This window comes from Vipera berus (genome assembly GCF_964194415.1).
Source record: "Vipera berus genome assembly, chromosome: 2".
NCBI classification, from domain to species: Eukaryota; Metazoa; Chordata; class Lepidosauria; order Squamata; family Viperidae; genus Vipera; species Vipera berus.
In genome coordinates, this window is record NC_138203.1 from 123,647,907 (window position 1) to 123,673,567 (window position 25,661).

The 25,661-nt window shown below is 40.8% G+C and overlaps 1 protein-coding gene across 1 annotated transcript in view; it reads left to right on the plus strand.

Moving 5' to 3' along the window:
- The window catches only part of FGD1 (FYVE, RhoGEF and PH domain containing 1), a 57,673-nt gene that overhangs the window by 14,237 nt on the left and 17,775 nt on the right, over positions 1–25,661 (plus strand). Inside the window, exons 2-6 of the mRNA XM_081320369.1 lie at positions 18,268–18,441; positions 19,414–19,588; positions 20,869–21,328; positions 23,207–23,296; positions 23,639–23,787. Of these exons, the coding sequence (XP_081176495.1) occupies positions 18,268–18,441; positions 19,414–19,588; positions 20,869–21,328; positions 23,207–23,296; positions 23,639–23,787 (1,048 nt within the window). The remainder of the gene's footprint in view (positions 1–18,267; positions 18,442–19,413; positions 19,589–20,868; positions 21,329–23,206; positions 23,297–23,638; positions 23,788–25,661) is intronic.

Sequence of the window (25,661 nt, forward strand, 5' to 3'; positions counted from 1 at the left end):
GCTAAATGATTTTGGATTTAGTTTGAGCACTCTTTCTGGGGCTTAATATCTCATCTAGTTATGAGTTTGCTTCAGGCCATAGTTAAAGTGTTGTTTTGACTCTTACAGTCTTAACAAAGCTTGGGAGTTGGGGTTTGAAAGATTCCATTTGATACTTGTATTCCCTTTTCTTTGAAACATCTTCTTTGAAGATGTTTATTATCAGTGATGAGGTGAAAATAATGAAAGTAGTTTTGTCTAGCCTTTTCTATTAGTGATGGCGTAGCCTTTCAAGTACAGTACTTTTCCAGTTTTACCTAACAGATACACATTTTTTATTTATTTATTTATTTATTTATTTATTTATTTATTTATTTATTTATTTTAATTCCATTTATATCCCGCCCTTCTCCGAAGACTCAGGGCGGCTTACAAGCTTAGCAGTAGCCTTCATTCTATGTATATGCCTCCATTGTTGACATTGAGATGTCCCACAAAACAGTATGAAAGGCCTTTCTACAACAGCTTTGGTGATCTATACTGCATTTCTATTTTTTCTGGCCCTTTTTATATTTGTTTTTATCGGTTTGGATTGTCTTTTAATAATGCTGTGAATTGCATCCTTTGGCAGAACAGCCAGATATAAAATAATTGAAGGGCTTTTGTTTTTTTATATTAACTCAGATTAGAAGAATCTGCTTGGTCCATGTCCAATTCTTCCTTTCTGGTGAGGCCTTCAGGAGTTGTACAGTAGCAAGGTGACAAAAGGGGTTCCTTTATTTCTATGAGTTTTCATCTCTGCTTCTCTTACTTTCTCATAGACGCCTGGAAGGACCACTTAAGAATATCTTTTGTTTTCCAAACCAGTCCAATGTGAAATGTGTTCCCCTTCTGCATATTGCAGTGATTATTTTTCCTTTAAAAAGCAGATGTATAAGTGGGTTGGTATAATAATCATGGGATGGTGTGTGTGTGTGTGTGTGTGTGTGTATTGAGTAGTTCCGTGTTCAAGGGCTACTCCAACCAGTGCTAACAGACATCTTTAGTTAGCCGCTCTAGCTCTTTAAATCCTTGAAATCAGCGTTCACCAATTTGATGCACTCCAGATGTGCTTGAATGCTGTAGCAATTTTTCTGTTGCTTCAGACTTAGAGCCTACCAGTGTGGAAATCGTGCTGAGCATAGATATATAATATGAGCTTGTTGGGGGAAGGAAATAATGAACTGTCCTTTTTTTAAACATTTTGGCTCAAAATTATCTGGCTTCTATAAACTAGAAGCTGGCATGAAAAGACTTCCAAGGACACAAGCTCTGATAAGTAGAGGTATTATGGAAAAGCTAATGAAGCTATTCCAAAATAAACCCAGTGCTGCTGTGCATTAAACACCATCCCTATTTAGAGTGAACTCGGGATCCAGATTCTTTGGCTTGTTTCTCCTATCCAGGCAGCGTAATGGGATTGAAACCATTCTGTTTGGGGTGGGAGGGATTGATTGCCACCTATCTGTTACTTTGGTAATGGACTAGATTGGTTTCAGGGTGTAACAGTAAATAAATACATGTCCCATCCCAAAAGATGGTGCTGCAGTTTTGATCTACCTAATGCAACTCCACCAGCATCTTCTCCTAGGTACCCTATTCTGCTTAGCCTGGGTAAAAAATATTTTTTGGTTGCAGCTGCATCACATTTCTTTGCTGGAGCCAAAGTTCAGTTTGGGGCTTTGTCCGAGTGTCTCGTGATTGACTCATCAGATGGGAGTAGACTTCAGGGAGTAGACTTCAGGCTTCCAGATCTAATAAATATACTGTATAGCTTATATTTGTTCAATTCTGTCTTTGCAGCCTAGGATGCAAGTATTTAATCCAAGGAGCAGAACATTTAAGAGTTTTGATGAATAATATTATTTGATAATATTTTAGAAGTAAGGTTAAGGATTCCAGCAAATATTCCCCTTTTAAATGAGGGGCCTATGTTTAGGCAATTAGGGACAGCAAAACTCTTGTCCATCTTCTCTTGCTTTTTGATAGTACAAACTGGTGGCTTGCCTCATTGGTAAAGATGGACCATATATCCCGTCTCCATTTTGAAAACCTATCTTCCTTTTGGTCAATTTGAGAAGCAGCTCTCATAATTTTAATAGAATCCCTAAGATTCAAACCTGGAGTTAGAGGGCGGAGCAGACTCTAAAATGATGGCCGATATGGTGGCATCATTTGCCTACACTAGAAGGGATACCTCTGTGGAAATATCGATCTTTCTGAATTGTTATAGATCATAAAGATTGAATAGTCTCATTTAGAGAAAAGGAGTGCCCTTTACTGCTTCCACCAATACTGTAGAAGCTGACCTAGTCAAAATATTTCTCCAGGTCTAATCACCCCATTTAAATAATGACCTTATAGGCTACCTCTGAGTTTTTTGCATTTATGTTTTTGCCAGCCTTTAATTGTAATTTCCTATCTGTACTTTTTAGCTTCTACCCTGTGGCACTTCACATGCTTTTACTGTATGTATGGAGTCTGCAAGTTCCCAAGTTCTTTGCCCAACTGGTAGTTCAAGAGAGCTGAAGGGCCTCAATGGGGAAGCTGCCATTGGTCTAATGTTCTAATGTTTGTCCTCTTCTTAGAAGTGTTTCAGCTTTGCCCAATATGCCTTATTATATGGCCTGTGCCTGCTGAGGCAGTGAAGATTTTTCTCAATAACTAATTACATCTTTGTTTGGATTGAAAAAGAAATCTAAGCCCACTTCCTTCCTTCCATATTAATGGAGAATACTTTTGTTTTTTGTTGAGTTCTGTTCTTTTTTTGTGGTAGGGCCTTAAACTTCATTGTGGGCTGTTATCTCCATTTATCTCCTGCTTGCCTTCAGTTTGCTCAGCCTTTGCTCCCAGTTCCTGTCCTTATAAGTCTTGTATGTGTACCATTTTATTATCTTTGTTGATGTTGTCTGCTCTGAATTTTCCAAAGTAAAACCTGATAGTATGACTCAGTTGAGGCCTAATCTATCCAAAATGTATATGGGTTAGGGCCAATTCCATTTTGATCGCTATAGGAACTTTGCTGCATAAACAGAAGCTTTGTTTGGTAACCAGTTACCATACATGGCAACGACTGATGTTGTACGATATAAGCAGCTGTCTGTAGCATTCATGGACAAAGAAATGGCTTTGTATTATTTTATCTTGCAAGTTTATGCTGCTGATCCATTATCTCCAAATGACATCTCTACTCTCTTCTTTTGATAGTTCAAAATACAGGAATGGTATCTCTGAGCTACAGATCCGTTTGATTGTCTAAGTAGATAAGTTCTTTTTAAATTGAATCATACCTCACAGAATGTCAAGTTCTGTATCCTGGTTTAAATTATCCCCTTCTAGACAGGAAAGATTTCTGACGGTCCATCCATTTGTACGGTCAATAGAATCAAATTACTGTATAAGTTTTTCCTCGATTGTGCTTCTGCAGGAAACCAGGAAGAATTTACTTGTTTGAAACGCCCACCCTTCCCCATTAGGAAACTCTCTCTGCACAACTAGCAATCAGTGAGAGAGTTTAAGCCTAACGTCTTCCTGAGAAGCTGCGTTTGGGTGGGGGAAGGGTGTTTCATCTATTTAATGTTTTACCAGCAAGCTGAAGATGTCTGTTGAGAACTGTGTTTCTCAACCTCAGCAACCTTAAGAGGTCTGGCCTTCAGCTCCCAGAATTCCCCAGCCACCTGGTCTAGAAAAAGTGTAATTGGTTGTAAAATTATATCAAAACTATTTGTCTATGTTGGAGGAAGCTTGACTATTTTTCATTTAACAGTTAATATCGTACTTTATACACCGGGGTCTTCAACCTGGACCACTTTAAGACTTGTGGACTTCAGCTCCCAGCTATGCTGGCTGAGGAATTCTGGAAGCTGAAGTTCTCAAGTCTTAAAGTTGTCCAGGTTGAAGACCCCTGTTATACACCATCCTGGCACAATTGCAACATTTTAAAAATGGGGGAGAACGGATCTTCAGTAGTTAGCTTGGACCACTGTAAATGTGTATCATATCTGCAGTTTTGTAGAATTGCCAGTGAATATTTTATTTCTCTGTAATCCTATAGTTCCTCTTTATTAAAAAAAATCTTATTGCCTATTTCTTTTTACCTGTTTAGATTCTTCTTCATAGTAATGCTTTATTTGGCAGGAACTAGAGGTAGCAAGTTAGAATCAAAAACAGCTGTACCATTCAAGTAAGCTGCAAAATAGGAGACTTTGGTTGGGTGAAAAGGGAGGGGTGGGCAGTTCAGCGAAAAGAGCTTCAAAGGGCTGAGAAAAAGAAAAGGAGAAAAATGGACCCGAGTAGTGGTGTGATTGAATAACAATGTGGGAAATTCATTATCTACTAATGGCAGATCTTGAGTAGCAATAGGGCTGAACTATGTTTGCAGGAATAATGTAGGGAATCTAGCCAGTTGAGGTTTATTTAACAGATTGGGCCATGACTTAGCAGAAAGTCACTATATTGGGAACCACTCGATTTTTTTTTAAAATAGAAGAGAGCATGTTTTGCCAAGTTTTTCATTTTGCCGGTTCCCCCAGTCATAGGACTGCATTCTGGGCACTTTTGAAGAAAACCAGCATTTATTTCTGGTTTTTGGCAAAAATGCCCCATGGGAAACAATTGCTTTGCTTAATGATCCCGGTATTCATTTTACAACCACCACATTTGCTTAATGACCACCATAAAAAGTAATGAAATCAGGTTGGCCATATGATGAGCCAGTTTATGTCAGTGCGTGCACAGTCTTATTGAGCGAGATAAACCAGGAGTAAACACAGTAAACAGTGGTCTATAGTAAATGGTGGTTTATCTTACACTATCTACAATATCATACACCAGGAACAATATACATACACGTGCTAATACAGCAGGATCCAACAAACCAGTTACAGCAGGAAACTGAAGAGAAGGAACACATTAGCAGAGCTTTCCCTTTACAAAGGATCTTAAAGAGACACAGACTCTGCTGAGTCATTCCCATCATTACATCTTATATCTTACATTACATTATCTGGTTAGCTGTTTAATACCTTGACAGTTTACAACCATCATGGACCTATGACCATAATGGGCATACTCCTTTCTCAGGCTCCAGACTACCATCTTAGAGAATCTACGGGTGTGTGTGTGTCAAAATGTGCATGGTGGTGTAATTTTGTTACTGATGCCGCATCCCTTTTATATATATGAATAATGTTTCATGCACGAAAGGGACGGGGATTCAGTTTCAATAATATATGTGCCATCTTACATATTTTGACACCCCCCAACACAGCTGTCAGAATATTTATTTTTTGTTCTATTGTGTTAAATGGAGGAAATAATGGTGACCAATTTCTAATACAAAGTGATGATGAACCTAGTCTAATTGCAAACAGATGTTTTCCCAGCAGATACTGGGAAAAATCCATAAAACAACCTGATTTGGGGGGGGGGAACTAACAAAGTTGCTTTGAGTGTTTTTGCCAGCAAAAATACATCTTTGCTAACTCTGATTATAGGATTAGGGCTTGTGTATCATATACTGCAGACAGTATATGATACACAATTCTCAGCAGTGGTACATTTAAGGCAAAAGCATGTCTGAAGGAAATGGTTCAGGCTTTAAAAAGCCTTCATGAACTTTTTTTGCATCCAAATATTTATCAGACTCAAATAGCTTTTTATAGATTGCCCATGTTACCAAAAGCAATTCTGAACAGTCCACAACAATGAGATAAAGGCAACAGTGTAAAAACCCCACAGATATAAAATGTAAAAATTGATATTAATAAGTATCATAAAAACCAAATGTTGGATTGTTTCCAAGGAAATTAGGAACAGCATGTGTGATAGGCATGACAAAAACAAATAGGCAACAGCATCATTTTAGGCCTTTTCTGACCAATTTCCTCTTTTTCCAATTCTTTGTCATTTTGACCAAGGGCAGGTCCATTGAGCTTCCTTGGCTTTTGGCATGAAGTCAGCTGACTATTTCCCGTGTACTCCAAATCCGTCTGTCTGTCGCTCTGTCTTGTCTGTCTGTCTGTCTGTCTGTATTTGAAAGAGCCTGAGGGTGCTACACCATGGAAGTGGTGCTTTCCTCCTTATCCCACCAGGACACGCTGTGATAGGATGCCTTTCTGTACATCAGGGGAGCACCTGAAATAACGTGCTCTGTTTCTAGCAATCTTATGGCTCTAAGTCTGAGTCTGCTAGTTTCCTGTTGGACTGCCCCCCCCCCCGCCTTCAGTCTGGTGCCTGCCCTCACTGCCTGCCTTTTGGTGGCAAGGTGACTAGAACGTCCATAGTTATTCCCATGCTTTTTAAATTGATTGATTGATTGATTCAATGTATCCAGGGTTGACTCTTCTAGGACATGTATGCTTAACTCGCATGAAAATGAAAGTGTAACTGAAAGGACTCTGTTGACCATAGGGATGCTTAACAACGGTCATAAGTCACTTTTTTCAGTGCTTTTGTAACTTTTGAAGTTGAGGACTACCTGTATACATGAACTATATTATATATTTTATATGTGGGCCCAAGACGCTTCCTCTTCACTCGGGTTGGACACCCATGTTTTAAATTGGCCTTCACTGTTTTAACTCTAGATTGAACAAACGCACCCAGAGGTGAGTTGCCGTTGGTTCAATGACGAGTTGGACTGCAGGGAAAGTGAGGCCTTCCCTGACAGGTGGGCACAATGGGCATGCAGAGTTCAGTCCAGAGTTCAATCCATCACAGGGATGGTGGGTGTAGAAGATGGACAGGCCATCAGAGCACAGATTCGGGCAAGCAGGGTGAGACAATAGCAGAGAGGCAAGAACGGCTTGCAACAGTCCAGGAATCAAACAAACAAGAGAGTTCCCTAAGCTGTTGTGATGATAGAGGCAGGAACAAGGATCCAACAGAGTTATTTCTAATGGAGGGATAGTCTGTGGTGCCAGCTGTGAAGTAGACCCAACTGCAGTTGTGGCTCAATTAACGGAGGTGTCTTGGCTTTTTGAGGAGGCTAGCTGATTGACTTTGCTATGCTTTCTGAAGTTGCTTACACAATCTCAAGCTAGGCACCCTGCAGGATCTAGTCCTTCATCCTCTGTGCCTCTTCATACTATATGTGGTGATGAGTTTAACTTTACCTGCAGGCCTGGTCATCCTCAGATGATTGATTGCCTATTAACTCCTGAAGCTGGCAATTTAATTTTATATAATTTTATACACACACACACACACACACACACACACACACCCCTCTACCATCTCCTATTCATTTCTTCCTTTCCTTAAACTAGTAGGCTTCAAGCTTTCTTCCCAAGGAAAGACTTGTGGTGCCTTTACATTTGAGTGCAGCTTTAGAACTGTGCACATTTTTCCAAGTGTTGACTACGCAGCGATTAGTGTAAAGGCAGCAGATGAAGGTAGTTTGATCCCAAATATTTTCTTGTAATCTCTGGCATGGAATTCAGCCCATTTGCAGCTGTTGCATCTGAATGGTTTCATTGAGCTTCCCCCCATAAGTGCAGTATCCCTTTCCTGTCTGTACCAGGTCACTACTTTATCCTCATCTTGGAAGTCCCTGGAGGCGGCTTGATTTGTCTTACATCTCTGCTTTGTCCTTTTGGTTAAGCAATACTTGTCTTCGCCCCCTTACATATATTTTTTTTAATCCTTAAAGTACATATTTGCAAACCTTGTCAAATCTTCTTTGTATCTCCCTTTCTAATGTTAGTGTGTACCTAATGGCAACGTTTGTTTGCTTATTTGATATCTGTCTCAGATCCCCAAGATGGTTTGCATAAAAGAAAACAATACAATGACATTGAGGCTCTTCTGACTTGCTCTGACATGTGGCATTGTTCTCTCCTTTGCCCTAAAAGTGTAAATCTCTTTTACTGTCCAAAGGCAGAGAGAGAGAGAAAGAGGTACCTTTGTTCAGCAGCTGCCAAAGGAACTGGGATCTTCTCTTGCTCCAACCAACCTTCTTTTCTAGGGTGAGGAGACCTCTTAATGTAGTCCAGTTTTCTGTTTCTGGCAGTATTCAGCCTGCAAAACCAAAGGAACTCTCTATGAAGACTAGAAGCAAAAAAAACAACATTCACACTCTGCTATTGTCCGATAAAATTCTCCATCGTTACCCACAGGAATTGCTATGCAAAAATATACCGTTGCCACTAAACTAGAAAATTTAATGCACCTATCATGATTCAGAACACTAGTTCTTCATAAATGAATTTAATCTGCTATTCGGATGCTACTGTTAAAGCCAAATGCAGAGAAATATCCTGAAACATGGCTTCCTTGTTACTTACTCGCCTGTAATGTATCTTCAGTGTTAAAAGACATAAGGAAACCACACTTGTATACATCATTTTCAAATAGTTTTCTGGCTTCCTAACCTATTTTGAGTAGTTGGGCAGATACAGATCGTCCTCGACTTAGCGCTCATAATTGAGCCCAAAAGTTCCATTGCTAAGCAAGACAGTTCTTAAATGAATTTTGCCCCCATTTTATGACCTTTCTTGCCATAGTTATTAAGCGAATCATTGCAGTTGTTAAGTCAGTAACACAATTGTTAAGAGAATCTGGCTTCCCCATTGACTTTGCTTGTCAGAAGGTCACAAAAGAGGATCACATGACCATGGGACACTGCAAGTGTCATAAATATCAGCCAGTTGCCAAGCGTCCTAATTTTGATCAGATGACCACAAGGGGATGCTACAACAGTGGTAAATGTGACAAATGGTCATAAGTCACTTTTTCCAGTGCTGTTGTAACTTCGAGCAGTCACTAAATGGATGTTTGCAACTTGACGATAACCTGTACAGCTTTTGAATGGCAACGGTTTTGATTCATATGTAGCCATAATTAAAATAAATGAACTCCAAGAGCCTTGGTGGAGCAGTGGGCTAATGCCTCCTTAAGTAAAAAAAAACCAGCTGCCTGCAATTAGTGCAGGTTCGCATCCCACAAGGCTCAAGGTTGACTCAGCCTTCCATCCTTCCGAGGTAGGTAAAATGAGGACCCAGATAAGCTGACTTTGTAATAATGCCGCTTGGGGGGGGTGTATGAAAGCCCTAATAAGCAGGCATATACATAGAATGAAGGCTACTGCTAAGCTTGTAAGCCGCCCTGAGTCTTCGGAGAAGGGCGGGATATAAATGGAATTAAAATAAATAAATAAATAAATATAGTGTATATAATTGCATTAAAAACGACAGATCTAGTAGTGTTAAGGAAGACTCCAAGGATTTCATAGAACAGAGGTTGTTATCCTTGCTGTATGTCCTGCCTTCATGAAACTGGAATAAATCTGTCTTAATTCCCCATTTTATCCCAACAAGAATTCTGAGAAGGAGGTTAGGCTGAGAATGGTTTTTTGGGGGTCCAATATTATTCTGGGTGACTGTGTAGGGAATTGGGGTAGTATCTTTCTAGTCCTGGTCCATGTCTATTACTGCTGCACTCCATTAGCTTCTCATGAATTCTTTGGCAAATTCTTGATCCCTTTTAAATCTGCCTCCCCTCCTGTTTTTTGTGGCTGATGGGCTTGATAAAGTTAATATTAGAGATAAGGCAACACTTCGACCATCATTAGCTTTTTCCCCCAGTCCCTAGAGCATTCTCTTTTGGCATATAGAGGAGGGGGCCATCATAACTCTCCTTACCTGTTTCGTCTCTCTGTTTGCAAACACTGCTAAAAAACCCAGACTAATTTTCTTTGTTCTAGGTTACAAGCAAATTGGGAATCCTAAATCTGCAAGTCTTAAGGCATCTCCTTTTTCCTTGAAAACCCTCCATGCTTTTCAGTCTTAATGCACCGCAGTGACATCATAACGTTGCTGGTCAATATGCACACATGTTCACGCACACACACACACACACACACACAAACATGCACATATATTTAATACATCTATTGCTCACACCCGCTGTAAGAGGTAAGGAGAGAAGAAATAGTTCTCAACGTTGGGCTTAATCATTATTTTCTGAATATTTATAAAATGGGTTGATGTATATTTTTACCTCTTAGGAACGGTTCTGTTTAGTTTAATCGTACTTCTGCAAGATTTGGATGTGATAGCTTTCTGCTTTGACTCAATATTTGCAACTGATGGTATCTGCAAGATTTTTGCAATAACCTTCGTTTTTGTTTCATGGTATAATGTAGTATACAGTATGTGAATAAGAGAATTCATGGTATCCTATATGCCAATTTTCAAAGAATACAATAAGCAGTGCGTATGGGCAAGTTTTGATGCTGTTAAGTTACTTGCACATTAATTTAACAGAATAGCAAACAGCTGTACACGTCACAGGCCCTTTGTATGGATTGCTTCTCTTTAAGAAGAAATGAAGCTTTCATTTTTCAGAAATGGAGGGGTTTTCAGAGGAAGCATTTATTGTACAGTTCCCTTGTTTTACATAAAGATCTTGACAAAACATCATGCTGATCTCCTGTACTATTTGAAGCCTTCATGTTTTGCCCCTTCTCTCCCTTTTAACACACACATACACACATACACAATCAGTGAAGAATTTCTTCTATCAGTGACCTTTGATAGAAAGCAGTAGGAACTGATGATCTGGAAGCATTTGAAGAAGTTCCAGCATTCCTTGCTCCAAAGGTGGCTGGCGGGGAAAGGCTGATACTGTAAGTGACTATAGAGGGCTGTTTCTCCTTCGCTAAAATGGGAGCTTTCCAGAGTGGACTTAGAGGGCTATTTGAGCTAGTAGTTGTTGGTCTAATTTAGGGATCCCCAACCTTGGAGACTTTTAAGACTTGTGAATTTCAACTCCCAGAATTCCTCAGCCAGCCGGTCTAATTATGTGGACTAGAATACCTTCTGGGGTCTGTAAGAGACAAATGAAATTACGAGAAGTCTTTCTATATATTTTTAAGAGGGGACCTTTATTTGAGCATGCTTTCAGTTTCACATTTCCTCATTCTTTAGGATCCAGTCACGCCCCTGCAGTGGCTTGACTGGGACTCAAAGTTCACTGATGAGGATGACTGAGGTCATTTAGTTCAAATTGTGTTGGAAATGTTCCAACTCAGCCTCTAGCTCAAGTAGGCTCAAACTGCAAGTAGGCTCACAAAATTGAATTAAACTTCAGGATTGGTTCATTTTTTGGGGATTATCACGTTGTGCCAACCTCACTATTTGGGGTTGTGCACACTGTATATAGATTAATTGGTAGGGTGCTCTTAATCCAATTATCATTTAATACGTAAAACAAGGACAAGCAACTGTTCAGTAGCCAGAGATCATCTTTAATTTTAATGGTGGGTGGAAGAATTGTACAGAAGAAGGTTAACCAAGCTGCAAGGTGAGTGGGATTATATTACGCACATGCAGAGTTAGATTTGTTCTTTTCTCTTTTTTACTTTGGGGAAATACTTTCTTTTAAAAACGTTTGTTATGGGTTTCTTAAAGTTCCCACCTCAAACTAGTGGGAAATACCATTAGTTTATGGTACTGAGGATTGGAGGGGGTTCTGGTGGCAAGCACAAAAATCAGTGCTGGCTGGTTGGTTCTCTTTGGTATGCCCATGCAACACAGGGCCAGTTGCATTGGTTACCAGAACGCATCTGGCTATAAATGAAGGTGTTGTTGATCATCTGTACCATACGTAAAATCCTCCCAAGGTTTTACTTGATGCAGGTCTGATTATTTTCAGGTCCATCTCTCTCCCATGTTTCCATTTGTCCTTAAGGGGAGACAAGTAGATATGTTCCAGGTCCCCTGTCTGTTGCCATACCTGTCCTTTTGGAACAGCATCACTTCTGAGATTCATATAGCCCTGATCTTGTTGACTTTTAGGAGGACAAGGCTCTTCTTATGGGGACTGGACTGAGATGATGTGAGAATCTGCAACTAGTGACTGGGGTTCTTTTGTTTATTTCTATTTTGATGCTTCGAATCCTTTTGCAAGCCCTTCCACCCCCACGTTGCGTAGTGAAGGAAAGGCCTTAGAAATCAAATAATTATAATTGGAGATCCTTGTCCACAATTGGAGATTGAAACCATTTCATACGTATTATATTGTAAATTCTACAGGGATATCAGATCTGCTCATATTCTGCCCCTAATACGTAAATTTCCAGGAAAGCCAGACAGAGATATATTCTGCATTTCTACCTTCTTCTGGAAGATTTGAAACACTTTATTACTTGTTCAGCCAAACTCTTGTTCAGCCAAATTCCTATTTCTTTGCCCAGTTATATCTTATTTAGGTTGTAACCTAAATAAGACATAACTAGGCAAAGAAATAGACACTTCTGTTTTATTCATTACTTTAAGTTTAATATACGTTAGCTATCTTCTTTCAGGTAATATGTATTTTTACTTCATAGATTGTAATATCTGAAATTTTCACTTGCACGGGTAATTAATATACTGTTATAGTAGTGTACTTTATATTTTATTTGTTATTTTCTCTTTGTTATGTTGGTATTTTATCTCATCTATTTGATTTTACTTTTGTGTCATTACTTTTTTTTCAAATTTTGCTGATCGCTGACCAAATAAATAGTATTTCATTTCATGTCCTATAGCAGACATGTCAAACACAAGGCCCGGGGGCCGGATTCGGCCCGCGAAGTGGTTTCATGTGGCCCGTGTAGCCATCCTGGAAACAGTGAGGGAACGGCCCCCACTGCCTTGGCCCTGGCCCAGAGACCCTCCTTCTGCCAGAGACCCTCAGATCTGTCCCACTCCTGCCCAGGCCCCCATAGGCACCCTTGATGCCAACGATGTAGAGCTGGCCACGCCCACCCAGTAGGCCACACCCACCCTGGCCACACCCACCCGGCCCCCTGAGGGCAACCGCAATGCTGATGCGGCCCTCAATGAAATTGAGTTTGACACCCCTGTCCTATAGCATTAGATCAACCACTTCTCCAGGAAACCATAGTTAAACAGTCTTATGTAGATTCGGTTCACGTATATATCAACATCCAGCTTAGTCCTCTATTTCACTAGTTTCTCCCTTGTCTGATCAGTGTCCCCCAGACACTGTTCCTCCCCGAGAACAGGAGAGGAATAATTGCTGAAAGTTTACTTGTAGTAAGGATTCCCAGTTCAGAGGCAGGTGCCTTCCAGGGGACAAAATCCAGTGCAGTAATAGGCCTAAGGCCCTAAGGAGCTGTGGTGGTAGGTGGGCTTTTCTTTCTCTTTTTTAAATGTATTTTTTATTTGAAGTTTTAATAACAATAATAAGGACTAATGCAAAGCAAATCAGAACAAAGAAAATGAAAATGAAATAACAAAAAAAAGCTAAAAGTGCAATAATGGAATAGAGGAAAGAGACAGATATAAAGAAAGATATAAAGATACAAGTAGTCCTTGACATACAACAGTTTGTTTAGCGACCATTCAAAATTACAACGGTACTGAAAAAAGTGATTTATGACCGTTTTTCACAGTGACGACCTTTGCAGCATCCCCATGGTCATGTGATCAAAATTCAGAAGCTTGGCAACTGGTTCATACTTATGACCGTGGCTGTGTCCCAAGGTCACGTGATCACCTTTTGAGACCTTCTGACAAGCAAAGTCAATGGAGAAGCCACATTCACTTAACAACCAGGTTGCTAGCTTATCAAATGCAGTGATTCATTTAACAACTGAGACAAGATAGGTCATAAAATGGGGCAAAATTCACTTAACACATGTGTCACTTTACAACAAAAATTTTGGGCTCAGTTGTGGTTGTAAGTTGAGGACTATTTGTATGAAGAAATAGCCTCCAATCTTCACAGGAGTTGTACTTCAGTTGTAAGTACCACTATATTTTAACCTCTCTTTCTAAAGTTACATCCTGATTCCATTTTTATGAGAAAAGTCCATAAAGGTTTTCCAGTCATCAATAAATGTACGTATAGCCCTTTCTCCAATCAAACAAGTCAAGTTGTCCATCACAGCAAATTCGGTCAATTTTACCAACCATTCCTCCATGTTGGATAATACCAAATATTTTCATCTTTGTGCATATAACAATCTTACTGTGTATATTGAAATAATCTTCCATAACATTTTTCTGTAATATCTCGATCAGAAGCTCTTGAAATTTCAAGCTGTTTCACTCAATTAATATTGGGTGGGGAAAATAAACTACAGCATAATACACTAGGATGTGCATCTAGTGTAGCTCTAAATGAACAAAAGCTGAGAGGTATGTGCTGTTATATAAACAGTAGACCTTGCTCACCTTGTGTGTGTAGGATTAGGATGCCCTTTTAATATCTTACTTGTGAGTTGCACCTTAGCCTGGAGACATAAGGCCTACAAAGTCTTTTTGACACCTAGACAATAAGGATTTGCAGCAAGTCAAAGAGGTTCTCCAGAAAGGGCATGGGTGTGCAAACTGTACACCCATAGAGTGTATAGTTAAAGAAGCCAAGTCCTTTTTGAACTTGCAGGAAAATAGACATTTTTGAGTTAAAGAGGTGCTGTCTGGGGCAGCAGGTGTGCTCTGAAAAGAGTTTTTTTTAGCTTTGGATCCAAAGCCATGGACATCTCTTAGAAGGTAATTGTTTTGTTGCTTCTAAGAACCACTGGATAGGGATTCATGTAGACCAGACATGTCAAACACAAGGCCCGGGGACCGGATCCGGCCCGTGAAGTGGTTTCATGTGGCCCACGAAGCCATCCTGGAAACAGTGAGGGAACGGCCCCAACTGCCTTGGCCCTGGCCCAGAGACCCTCCTCCTGCCAGAGACCCTCAGATCTGGTCCCACTCCTGCCCAGGCCCCCGTAGGCACCCTTGATGCGAACGATGTAGAGCTGGACACGCCCACCCAGTAGGCCATATGCACTCTAGCCATGCCCACCCAGTAGGCCACGCCCACCCAGGCCATACCCACCTGGCCCCGAGGGCAACCGCAATGCTGATGCGGCCCTCAATGAAATTGAGTTTGACACCCCTGATGTAGACCTTTTTGTATTGGAGTAGCCAAATTCCATGCTTGTGAGTTTAACAGTTCTTTTTGACTAGCACGTCAAGATCTACCAACCAACCAAGCCCCAGTGCAAAACACCCTTAAAAATGAGGCAAGTACTTTCTTTTGTATACTGGAGCTGAATGTAAACCACGGTCCTTCCACCCCAAAATCTGTTCTGAATTACCGAAATGTTTCTTAATTAGAGTGCGAAGGCGAGAAATAGTTTGCCATTATTTTTCGTTAATTACCTGGGATTCAGAAATCCCTGCAGCACAGAGAGATGGTTTTACAGGTCCCATAATGCTTACTTGGCCCAGACATCTTCAGATAGTCTATATATGTTCGCCCACTCATTTCTTTTTCCTGCCAGGTTGAGGGTAGAGTTTTGGCTTTGGATTTTTTTTTTCCTTCCTGGAAATTCACTCCACGGTGCTTCATATCTTCCTATGTTTATCTTAGGAAAGTCTATACTGTTTGCTTTCTTGCAAAACATGATAAAACAACGAAAACAGGCAGTCTTCATTTTCAGCTGTCTGAGTTTTCCCCCCTTCATTCTTTTATTAACTATCTGCGGAAAACAAAGGAAAAGAAGACACAAAATGATAAGAGTTAAAAAAAACATTCGAGGCATATACTTACATGCCTATATAAAGTTGTTTATTACACATCTCAGTGAATGGAAACCATAATTCTAACGGTTAATGGATAATCCACATTGATAAGTTATTGATACATAAATTGCTGGTGACATCAATTCTCCAGACCACTGATTAATTGGAGCCACATGTTTGTCTTTCCAGTGTTGAACATTAAGTCATTTAGCTGTATGTAAACTACAGAAAATCCACTTTCTTTGTCCAGATGTCAAAGTCCATGCAATAGGAATAAACTTCCAAAAATATGAATATCTGAAAATCCTAAATCTTAAAGTTGAGTTAATGCATATCATAATTTCTATCCTAAATGGAACCGTTTTTGGATGCCATAGAAACATGTGTCGAAATAAAGCATTAATTTCATTGTATCTCCAACAACATAAGCATTTACTCAGGTTTCTTTCCATATAAAGAGAACCAAGTTGGTATCATGATGAAAACACCAGGCTAAGAACTAGTACAGTGTGAGTTCTGGTTCCACCTTAGACATGAAACTGTGACATTGGGCCAGCCACTTTCTCTCAGCCCTAGGAAAGAGATAATGGCAAACCACTTGGTTAATCTTGCCAAGTAGACTGCAGGCACCTATCCAGGCAGGAGTTGCAAAGACTTAAAGGCATTTTTTAAAAAATGTCATAATAAGTGCAATGAAATCATTTTTGAAATACTATTTCTTGTTGAAAAATATATAATCTAAAATATATTTGGTTGTTTGAATGTTAAAAAATCAGCTGTTGTGTATTAGGATTACAGAGTACTGTAAAGCACTGTGGATGGTATTTATGTCTAAGTGCTACTGCTATGAAACAACGGGGGAGGTTAATAGGTGGGAATGGATTTAAACTTGCAAATTTCTTGTAATACCAGTACTAATGATAGTTTGAGAAGCTAAGCAAGTTTGGATCTCACAGTACTTTGATGGGAAACCGGCCAGAAGTACCAGGGTGGTAGCTTAGACTGGGAAACAAAATAAAATGTTAAAAATCCTAGAGGAAGGCAGTAGCAAATAGCTTCCTAACTTTTCCAAAGAAAGCAATATGGATATGTCAGTGAAATTGGCAGGAGCTGAACTTGACTTAAAGCAGACTGCAGCTTTTTACCTGACGGGTAAGCAAAAATTTAGGAGTTATTATTCATAGGGAACATGAAGATCTAACTCTTTGGTTGCGTTCACTGATCAGGTTAACTCATAACATGATCATATCAAGCTGTTACGGATCATTCAATATTATATCACAATTTAGCATGAAAGAGAAATTAGATCTTTTCTCTGTTAGACCCAACAAAAATGTCTCATAGAAGCTTTTCTTTGAATTGTGTGAGACACTCCCATTGGCTTTGATTCATTTTTACTTCACAGGGGACATAATAGTTTCAGAACATATTTTTCTGTGGAAGAGGGATGGGCAGAGTTCATGCATCCCATCAAGCCATAATCTGTTTTGTTTGGGATTAATGTATTATGTGAATGTAGATGTAGATTGTAAAGCAGTTAGGGTCATTTGCAATATGCTCAAACCATGGGGAGTGAGTAACAGCTTAGCATATGGTGTGAAATTTGCTAGAAAGATAAATTTCTTCTTCCTTCTTGTCACCCACAGTGCCCAAATCTCTCCCCATATTCCTACTTACTAAAAATGCAAATATAATCAGGACTCATAAGAATGAGCAGTGAAGTGTAGCTAAGAAGAAATCGACGTCTTATGAGCTGGAAATTGTAGGATGCAGTTCAACCCAACTGTCACCCAGTAGCTTGATCCTGGTAGAAAGTGGCTACTTCTGTATTTGTTTCACCATCTGAACCAGGTGGTTCCATGTGACTCATGGACGTGGGGGTGGGGGTTTAGTGTGATGGGACATGCTGACCTGCTTACTTGTTACCCTCTAGTTTAACTCGGGTTGTTGATCTTTAACAGAAGAGGACAGTACATTTTAACAAGTAATACTCTGAGAACTGTGGGATGAAGCTCTATTATAGCCACGCCAAATCTGGCACACCCTTGGTGAAGGGGGAATGGGTGCTGTAAATCAATATATTTAGCAGAGATTTGATTGGGAAAGGATGTTGTGCTTAGGGAATGGTCCAGTTTGTGAACCATTTTCGTTGGGAGTTTTCCCAGCCTCCAATTTTCTTGGAATTTCTCTGGAGAGTAAAGACTTTCTGGTCAAAGTAAGGTATCTTTTCAACTTTTACTTTGATGTAGTTCTGATTAGGGTTTGTAATTGTTTTGCCTTTTAAGGATCCTACTTTTTCATCATGCATTTGCTTTTAAACAGATTTTTTTTTAAAAAAAGTCTTTTGGTTTTGTTCTTGTTTGATTCCAGTCCTTGTGATTTATATTTGGCTCTAAATCGTTTGAAGAGTTTCTGTGAGAAGTATGGTAATTGCTGGCTAATTCCGTGATATAGTTGAGCTAGGAAAATCTCAAGAGAGCCATCATATCAGTCTTTATGATCGACTGATATTTCAGTTGTGCAAACTAATGCTATAAAGTCATTATTGTGCTTTTCAGTTTAAAAAGTTAACCAACTAGAAAATTTTATTTCTAGAGGGTTTCCCCCCCCCTAATTACATTGGCTTTATTCCAGGCTTCTCCTCTTTGAATGTATAAGACCAGACTGCACGAGAATTGGTTTTAATAAACTCTCTATCTCAATTCTGTTTCCTTTCTAGGTCCCATTCAGCCCCACCGACTCCTGGTCAAAAGCCTCTCTTCGGAACCCAGCCCTGAACATCGCTCGCCAGAAGCCCCCCAACGACTCATCTCAGATCCAGGACCTGACCACAACGAAGAAGAAATTGCCAAACTCCGACCACTTAAGCGTCCCCCAGGACCAAAGCCACAAGGTATAAATGGAGCTTCCCCAACCGGTCCCCATAAGTCTGTTGTCTTTGGCATGCTAGCTTTGAATTATGGGAGCTGAGATCAAATGCATCCAAAGCGTATTGGGTTTAAGACGGTTTCCCTACTTCCTCCTGGAGCCCATGATTAAGATGCTTCTTATGGAATTTGCCGTGCATGCTGCTGGAGAAGAAAGTTGGCTGTCGATGCCTTTCTAGTTATGGACTCTAGAGCCCAGAACTCACCCACCTCTCTGAGGTTGCAGTGCAAGGCTCCTCCTGGGAGGCTTCGTCCAGGCCTGTAGGAGGTCTTAAGGATTTCTGCTGAACAGTAAACTTTAACATGATGATCAAAGGAAAAATTAATTACAAGATACAGGAGGGCAAATTTTCATAGTTGCAAATTTATTTTAATTAAAATTACACATATGTTAAGTTAGATCAAATTGAATGTTTACTCTGATTTCATCCCATTTCGTTCTCCGGGACTCACTCTCTTTTTGGAATGCAGTCCCTGGCATCCCAATTAAAGCTCAGCTGGAGCCCTTGGCTGCTTGAATTTGCATATCCTTCTAGAGCATGGGTGTCAAACCCGATCACGTTATGTGATATATCGTGACGTATCGTGACATTTTTTTTTGCCTTTGTGGAGCCGGGGTGGACGTGGCCTGTGCGTGATGCATCCAGCCCAGGGCTGCCAGCAACACCTTTCCAACCAGCATTGATATAAAAAGCCGCTTACACTAAAATCTAACTTGGGGTACATGCTGGGTCTTTTCAGTAGAATGGAGTTCAGAGTCCAGGCTTTTTGCTCTGGAACAGGGGAGTTAGAAGTAGTTTCTATGCTGGGGTGGGATGGGCAGCGTGGATGAGATGATAAAAAATGCCAGCTTATGGAAGCAGTCCTTTTGTTGGTTGCTTCTGTTAGCAAAATGTGTTGAGCGTGTTTTAAAAGAACAATTCCACTTCCTTTTCCAGTTCCTCCCAAGCCAGCTTATCTGCAGAATAGCCAGCCCCCACGGTTTCCTGAATCGATCCCCCCACCGCCATCACGACCCCTCCCAGCCGACCCCCGCCTGGGCCGCAGCCCTCTGCCAAAAGATGGAGTGGGCTACTCATCTGCCGTCTCCTGCCTCATTGAGAAGTTTGAAAGGTACGTGCTTGACTAGCATGTGAGACCCAGTTTCTCATCTGTCGCCGAGTTGGAGGAGGCACACGCACACGCATACACCTAATTGTAGAGGAAGCATGATTTGTACTCTTGAAGATGTAAAGCAGTACTGCTTGCCATCGTTAATTAATGGGAGGTTTCTACTGGCTTGGGATATATTGAAATGATAACTAGCACAAAGCCCTTTGTTAAATGACAGAGAAAACAATAAAGGTTAATTCTACTCAAGATTGGTTAGATATAATACCCATATTCAAGGCACTTGGAGGCTTTACTCGTGGTACAATTCAGGAAAAGAATTTAAACTTCTGTGTTCTTCCCCGTCTTGAGCAGTGTTGACATCCATGTATTTAAATGGTTCTCCTGGGTGGCTTTTTTTTTTATTCATCTACCAATTCTTTTATGATGGTGGCTTGTGTGATTCTGCTCTCCTTGGCATCATACGAACAACCAGGTTCATGCTGACTTAGTTCGGGGTGTGTGGGAGGTTGCAATGGCATCTTGAAGGTTAACACTGCTTTCTACCATGTTTGAGGTGTCCCGAGTTTGTGTGGGAAAGATCTGGAGTATGATAATCTTGATTTTAGGTTGGATTGTTATGAATGATACAATGATACCACACATGTTAGGCTTTTGGCTGTTGTCTGTGTCAGAAGATTTTTTTAAAAAGGTAGATGAATAGTTGGCCTAATCATGTGTGCAAATAAGTATTCTATTTTTAGATTACCTGTTAGTACAGGTAATCCTCAACTTACAACTATTCATTTAGTTCATTTAGTTCAAAGTTATAACGGCACTGGAAAAAGTGACTTATGACCATTTTTCACACTTACAACTGTTGCAGCATCCTCATGGTCACGTGATCAAACTTCAGACACTTGGCAAGTGGCTCATATTTATGACGGTTGCAGTGTCCCAGGGTCACGTGATCCGCTTTTGCAACCTTCTGACAAGCAAAGTCAGTGGGGGAAACCAGATTCACTCAACAGCCGTGTCACTAACTTGACAACTGCAGTGATTCACTAAACAACTGTGGCAAGAAAGATAGTAAAACGGGTCAAAACTCACTTCAGCTTTGGGCTCAATTGTGGTCGTAACCTGAGGACTTATCTGTACCTTGGGCATGAATTCACTAGCAGATTCTACATACTTCTCGAGGAGAGGTGGAACCCTAGCAAACCTTGCCGGTGCTGGTACTTAATCCAGCACCTGTTCTTCATTTCCTCCGTGGCTTTCCAACTGTGTTATTGTCTTTCTCTTAGGGAACCTATAATCCTGACATCTGAACAGACTCCCTCGCCGTGTCCCAGCCCAGACCTCCAAGCCCTAGAGATAAATCCTATGGAACCCTCGCTAGATCGTCCAGCCTCACTGGAATCGGCAGAACTGTCTCACAAGCTCCTGGACCTCCTGGCATTGGAAGGAGGGCAAGCGGCTGCAGGAAATGCTGTCTGCTTGCCGCCTCATGATGGTGGGAAACTGGCCAACCGGGACAGCGGCATTGACAGCATCAGTTCACCATCTAACAGTGAGGAGATTTGCTTTGGGCCTGAGGAAGGCACAGGGGAGGGCGCCGGACCACTGGCACCTCCAAGCGTCATCAAACGCAGCTCGACTCGTGATTCTGAGGGGGACAGTGACATGGATGATGGCAGTGGGGATGAGGCCGAGCTGCTTTCTGACCTCCCGCCTCCACAGACAGAGAAGCTGGATTCTGATGAGGTAAAGGGCTGGGATTCCTATCCCAGGTTTACTAGGATAGCCTTCTCTCCAGTGCTTCCTCCTCAGCCTGTATTTTTGTGCCCTGCTTCATACGATATTTTGGATTATGCTTTGGTAGTAGAACCTAGTTAAAAAAAATAATAATAATGGAGATGGAAGGAAACCTGTTAAACGAAATAGCAAGCCTCTGCTGCGTGTTGTAGGGATGACTAGCCAAGGTTCTGGCTTGTGATCAGTTAGGTTCAGTTTCTGAGGGCAGACTCAGATGGCCCAAAATGTACCTACAGTAGATGTCAGGCTCCCAAAACGAAGAAAGTTACCTAGTGATTCTTCCAAGGGGATTTTTGTTTCGTTTCGTTTTACGACGATAGACAGAATCTTGCCAAACTGAAGCAAACTGCTAACTATAAGTCTTTATTGATTAGCCCTTGGGCCATATCAAAGCGCAAAGTTCCAGCAACAAATTGTTACTAAAATTGGATAAAAGCAATTTAAAATGCAATTTGATAAAATACAATTTAAAATGGAATTAGAATAAAGTACGTCCAGTCATGCCGGCCACATGACCACGGAGACGTCCTCGGACAAGCGCTGGCTCTTTGGCTTTGAAACGGAGATGAGCACCGGCCCCTAGAGTCGGAAACGACTAGCACGCATGTGCGTGGGAACCTTTACCTTTACCTTTAATAAAATACAATCTAAAATGAAATTGTGACTATACCAAGCATACGCTCTGGGAACTTTTAGGGAGGGGATGACTTCCCTCTCTTTATATCACACAAACTATCTGAACTGAGTTGCCTCTTACTCCTCTGGAATATACCTTCACCCTCCTGGGAATCTGGCTCATTACATTCCTTCGTATCAGGTCCACAAAGCTTCATCTGTTCCTCATCATGTTTCCTGCCTCATCTTTAGTATATATATATATATATATATATATATATATATATATATATATATATATATATATATATATATATATATATATATATATATGTGTGTGTGTGTGTGTGTGTGTGTGTGTGTATATGTGTATATGTATATATATATATATATATGTGTGTGTGTGTGTGTATATATGTGTGTGTATATATATATATATGTATATATATATATATATATATATATATATATATATATATATATATATATATATATATATATATATATATATATATATATATATATATATATATATATATATATTCTCTTAATCAAAAACAAATTAGATGGCATGCTGAAAAACTCCTCTAAGACCTCTGTGTACAACAGTGTTTCAGGCCTCATGTAAATCCCACGGGTATTCTTAGGAAACAGAAAAGGGAAAGTGATGGATTGTTGCAGCTTCATCGTTTTTTTTTAGTGTCCCCTTCCCCAAATAAAGGAAACTGTGGTGAACATTCTGGGAGTGGGGCATAATGGTTAGAATAAATGGTGAAGTGCAACCTCACCAATTTGTCTTCTGATATATGAAGCCTTTCTAGGAATAGGCAAGTCCTCCCGCAGCAACCATTTTTAGAAGTTTGCTCACAACCTGCTCACACAATTCCCATGGCATCCCTGGCTTCAAGAGATTGCCCGCTGTTGGTTTATATTCACTCACAGAATATAAAAGTGTGTATAATCCATTTTGGTGCCTGGGAGAACTGAATGAAAGGATGAGTACAGCATATTTTTGTACAACCATTGTTCATTTGTAATAATTGGAAAGCTGCTTGAATAACAAGGGGCAAAGAAATAGCTACGGCTGAGAAACGGAGAAAATCCCATGGTTGGTTTTCTTAGTACATCCTGATATATGAAAAACAAATTGGAATTTGGTTCATTCCCCACAGCTGAGTGGCTTTCAGTTGATCTTTTTCTCTCTCTCAAAAGATGACGGTTCCACAAAAAGTCTTCCGAATTGCCAACGAACTTCTCCAAACAGAAAAGGCATATGTATCTCGCCTGTATCTACTGGACCAGGTAATAAGAGTGATGTCTAGTATCCAAAACTACTAGAGCATGTGCAGTTTTTAAATGGAAACTTGAGGCAAGCAGAGCATCATTTCTGCAAGTCATGCCAGTTGAGGAAATTAGCAGGATGGGTTAGATACTGCAGGAACTGTGGGCTGCCCCCTTCTCTCTCCATCAGGTAATAGATTCCATCTTATGAGCTGTTAAGAAGGGCTGTATAATAGATATTTAGCTGTACAAGTAGAAGATAAAAGAGTGGGGTAGGGTTTGAGTGGGCCTCTGCCAATCACTGATTTTACAGAAAGTTGCCAAGAGAAGGGCAGATTATTTTAAGTGTGCCTTGTCTCATAGGTCTTCTGTGCCCGTCTGATGGAGGAAGCACGCTGCCGAAACTCTTTCCCAGCTGATGTGGTGATGGGCATTTTTTCCAACATCTGTTCCATCTACTGTTTCCACCAGCAGTTCCTGCTTCCAGAATTAGAGAAACGGATGGAAGAATGGTGAGGAAAATGGATTGGGCTAGCATGGTGTGTGGGTGTGTGTGTGTGTGCGCGCGTACCGTTCTGGTTTTCTTCATATTTCTATATTGATTTTTTTTTCGTAACATTCCCTTGAGGTAAAAACTTTACCTACTTTGAAAGAATTCCAACAGTTTTCCAAAAGAGTTATTGCATTATATTTGGGGGGAAAAGGAGGTGTGTTTGTAACTAAAGCGTGTTTTCTTCAGTTACTTGAGTGATCTTAGATTGCTAATATGAAATATCCTATGTGATTCAATCGAGGCTTCTATATGAGGACTTTTTGGCAGCTCCACACTTCTGTGAGCTTGCCACATCAGCTGTTTTTTCGAGAACCCGGCCATTTATTTCTGACTCAAGTGTGGTATATTTGAAGCCAATGTAAAACTTGCCTTTCTTCCAAGTGAGGTACCTCTGTGGAACTTGTGAGCAGTCTTTGATTTTCACAACAAACCCCCTTGTTGGTATTATAAATTCAGTAGAAAAGGATAGTCTCTTGATCATCTTCAAACTACTTTTGAGTGGAAACTCTAGAAATGTGTACCGTATTTTCCGGCGTATAAGACGACTGGGCGTATAACACGACCCCCCAACTTTTCAAGATTTTTCGTCTTATACGCCGGAAAAGGAGTGCTCCTTAACAGTTGGGGAGCGCGCGCGTGCGCAGGACTGCCCTGCCAGCTCCCGCCAGATGCTCTTCCCTCTTGAGGCAGCATCCCCGAGGACTCCTTAGGAGCCGGGGAGCGATGCTGTCTCAAGAGGGAAGAGCGTCAGGCGGGAGCCGGCAGGGCAGTCCTGCGCATGCGCGCGCTCCCCAGCTGCTAAGGAGTGCTCCTTAACAGCTGGGGAGCGCGTGCGTGCGCAGGACTGCCCTGCCGGCTCCCGCCAGACGCCAGCCTACCCTGCTTCCTCCACAGTGAGAGGGGAGGGCGTGCCTTCCTGGGCTCGCTGATTTTCCGGCATATAAGACGACTGGGCGTATAAGACGACCCCCCAACTTTTGAGATGATTTTCATGGGTTAAAAAGTCATCTTATACGCCGGAAAATACGGTAAGTTCCTGTATAGGTAAAAAAAGACTTCAGAGGTCATTTAATCCAGCTTCTTGCTCAGTGCAGAACCTGTAATAAAAGACCCCTGAGATGACCATCTAGAGACTCCGTAGAAAAGAATTCACCATCTCCCAAGACAAGTTGTTCCAGATATTTCAGTTGGGGCCCTTTATTGCACTGCTGTTGAGTGAGGCTCTCAAGTATTCTCTTGTCTCCTGTCCCTCAGCTGCCATCACCAGCACTGCCTTGTCTTTTTCTAAGGTATTAAATTGTTGAGCTTGATGCTTCCTGACTTTGTCTTCTTTTTGAATGTTTATGCTTCACCTCCTTTGCCTTTTGTGACAATTCCTGCTTTGTCTAGATAGCTCATCTTCTTCAACTTAGTATTCCTCCAGCAATTTCCAAAATAACCTGCCAGCGTGTAATCCATGGTCACCCTTCTTGTGTCGCAGGGAAGGGCTCTCGTCTCTTGGACATAACTTTGAACTGATCATCTCTAAATCTTCATTAAATGTAACCTGTTGTGGATTCACAAGTTATATTTGCTGTGGAACTTTCTGCCGACTTTCACTGTTGTTCAGTTCCTTCTATTAATGTGGGCGGCTGAACTAGATGCCAGCAATGCCGTAGGTACAACGGCAGTGCTGCCGCAGAGGAAATAAAAGCTGTTTGACAATATGCTTGTGTGGGGTTTGGAGCAGAGGCACCTGAGGCCAGAAAAGGATCTCTCCCCTGATTCATATTAAATAAGAGAATAACAGAGTTGGCTATACCTGTCCAGTTCTGGGATCCTGACATGTCACTC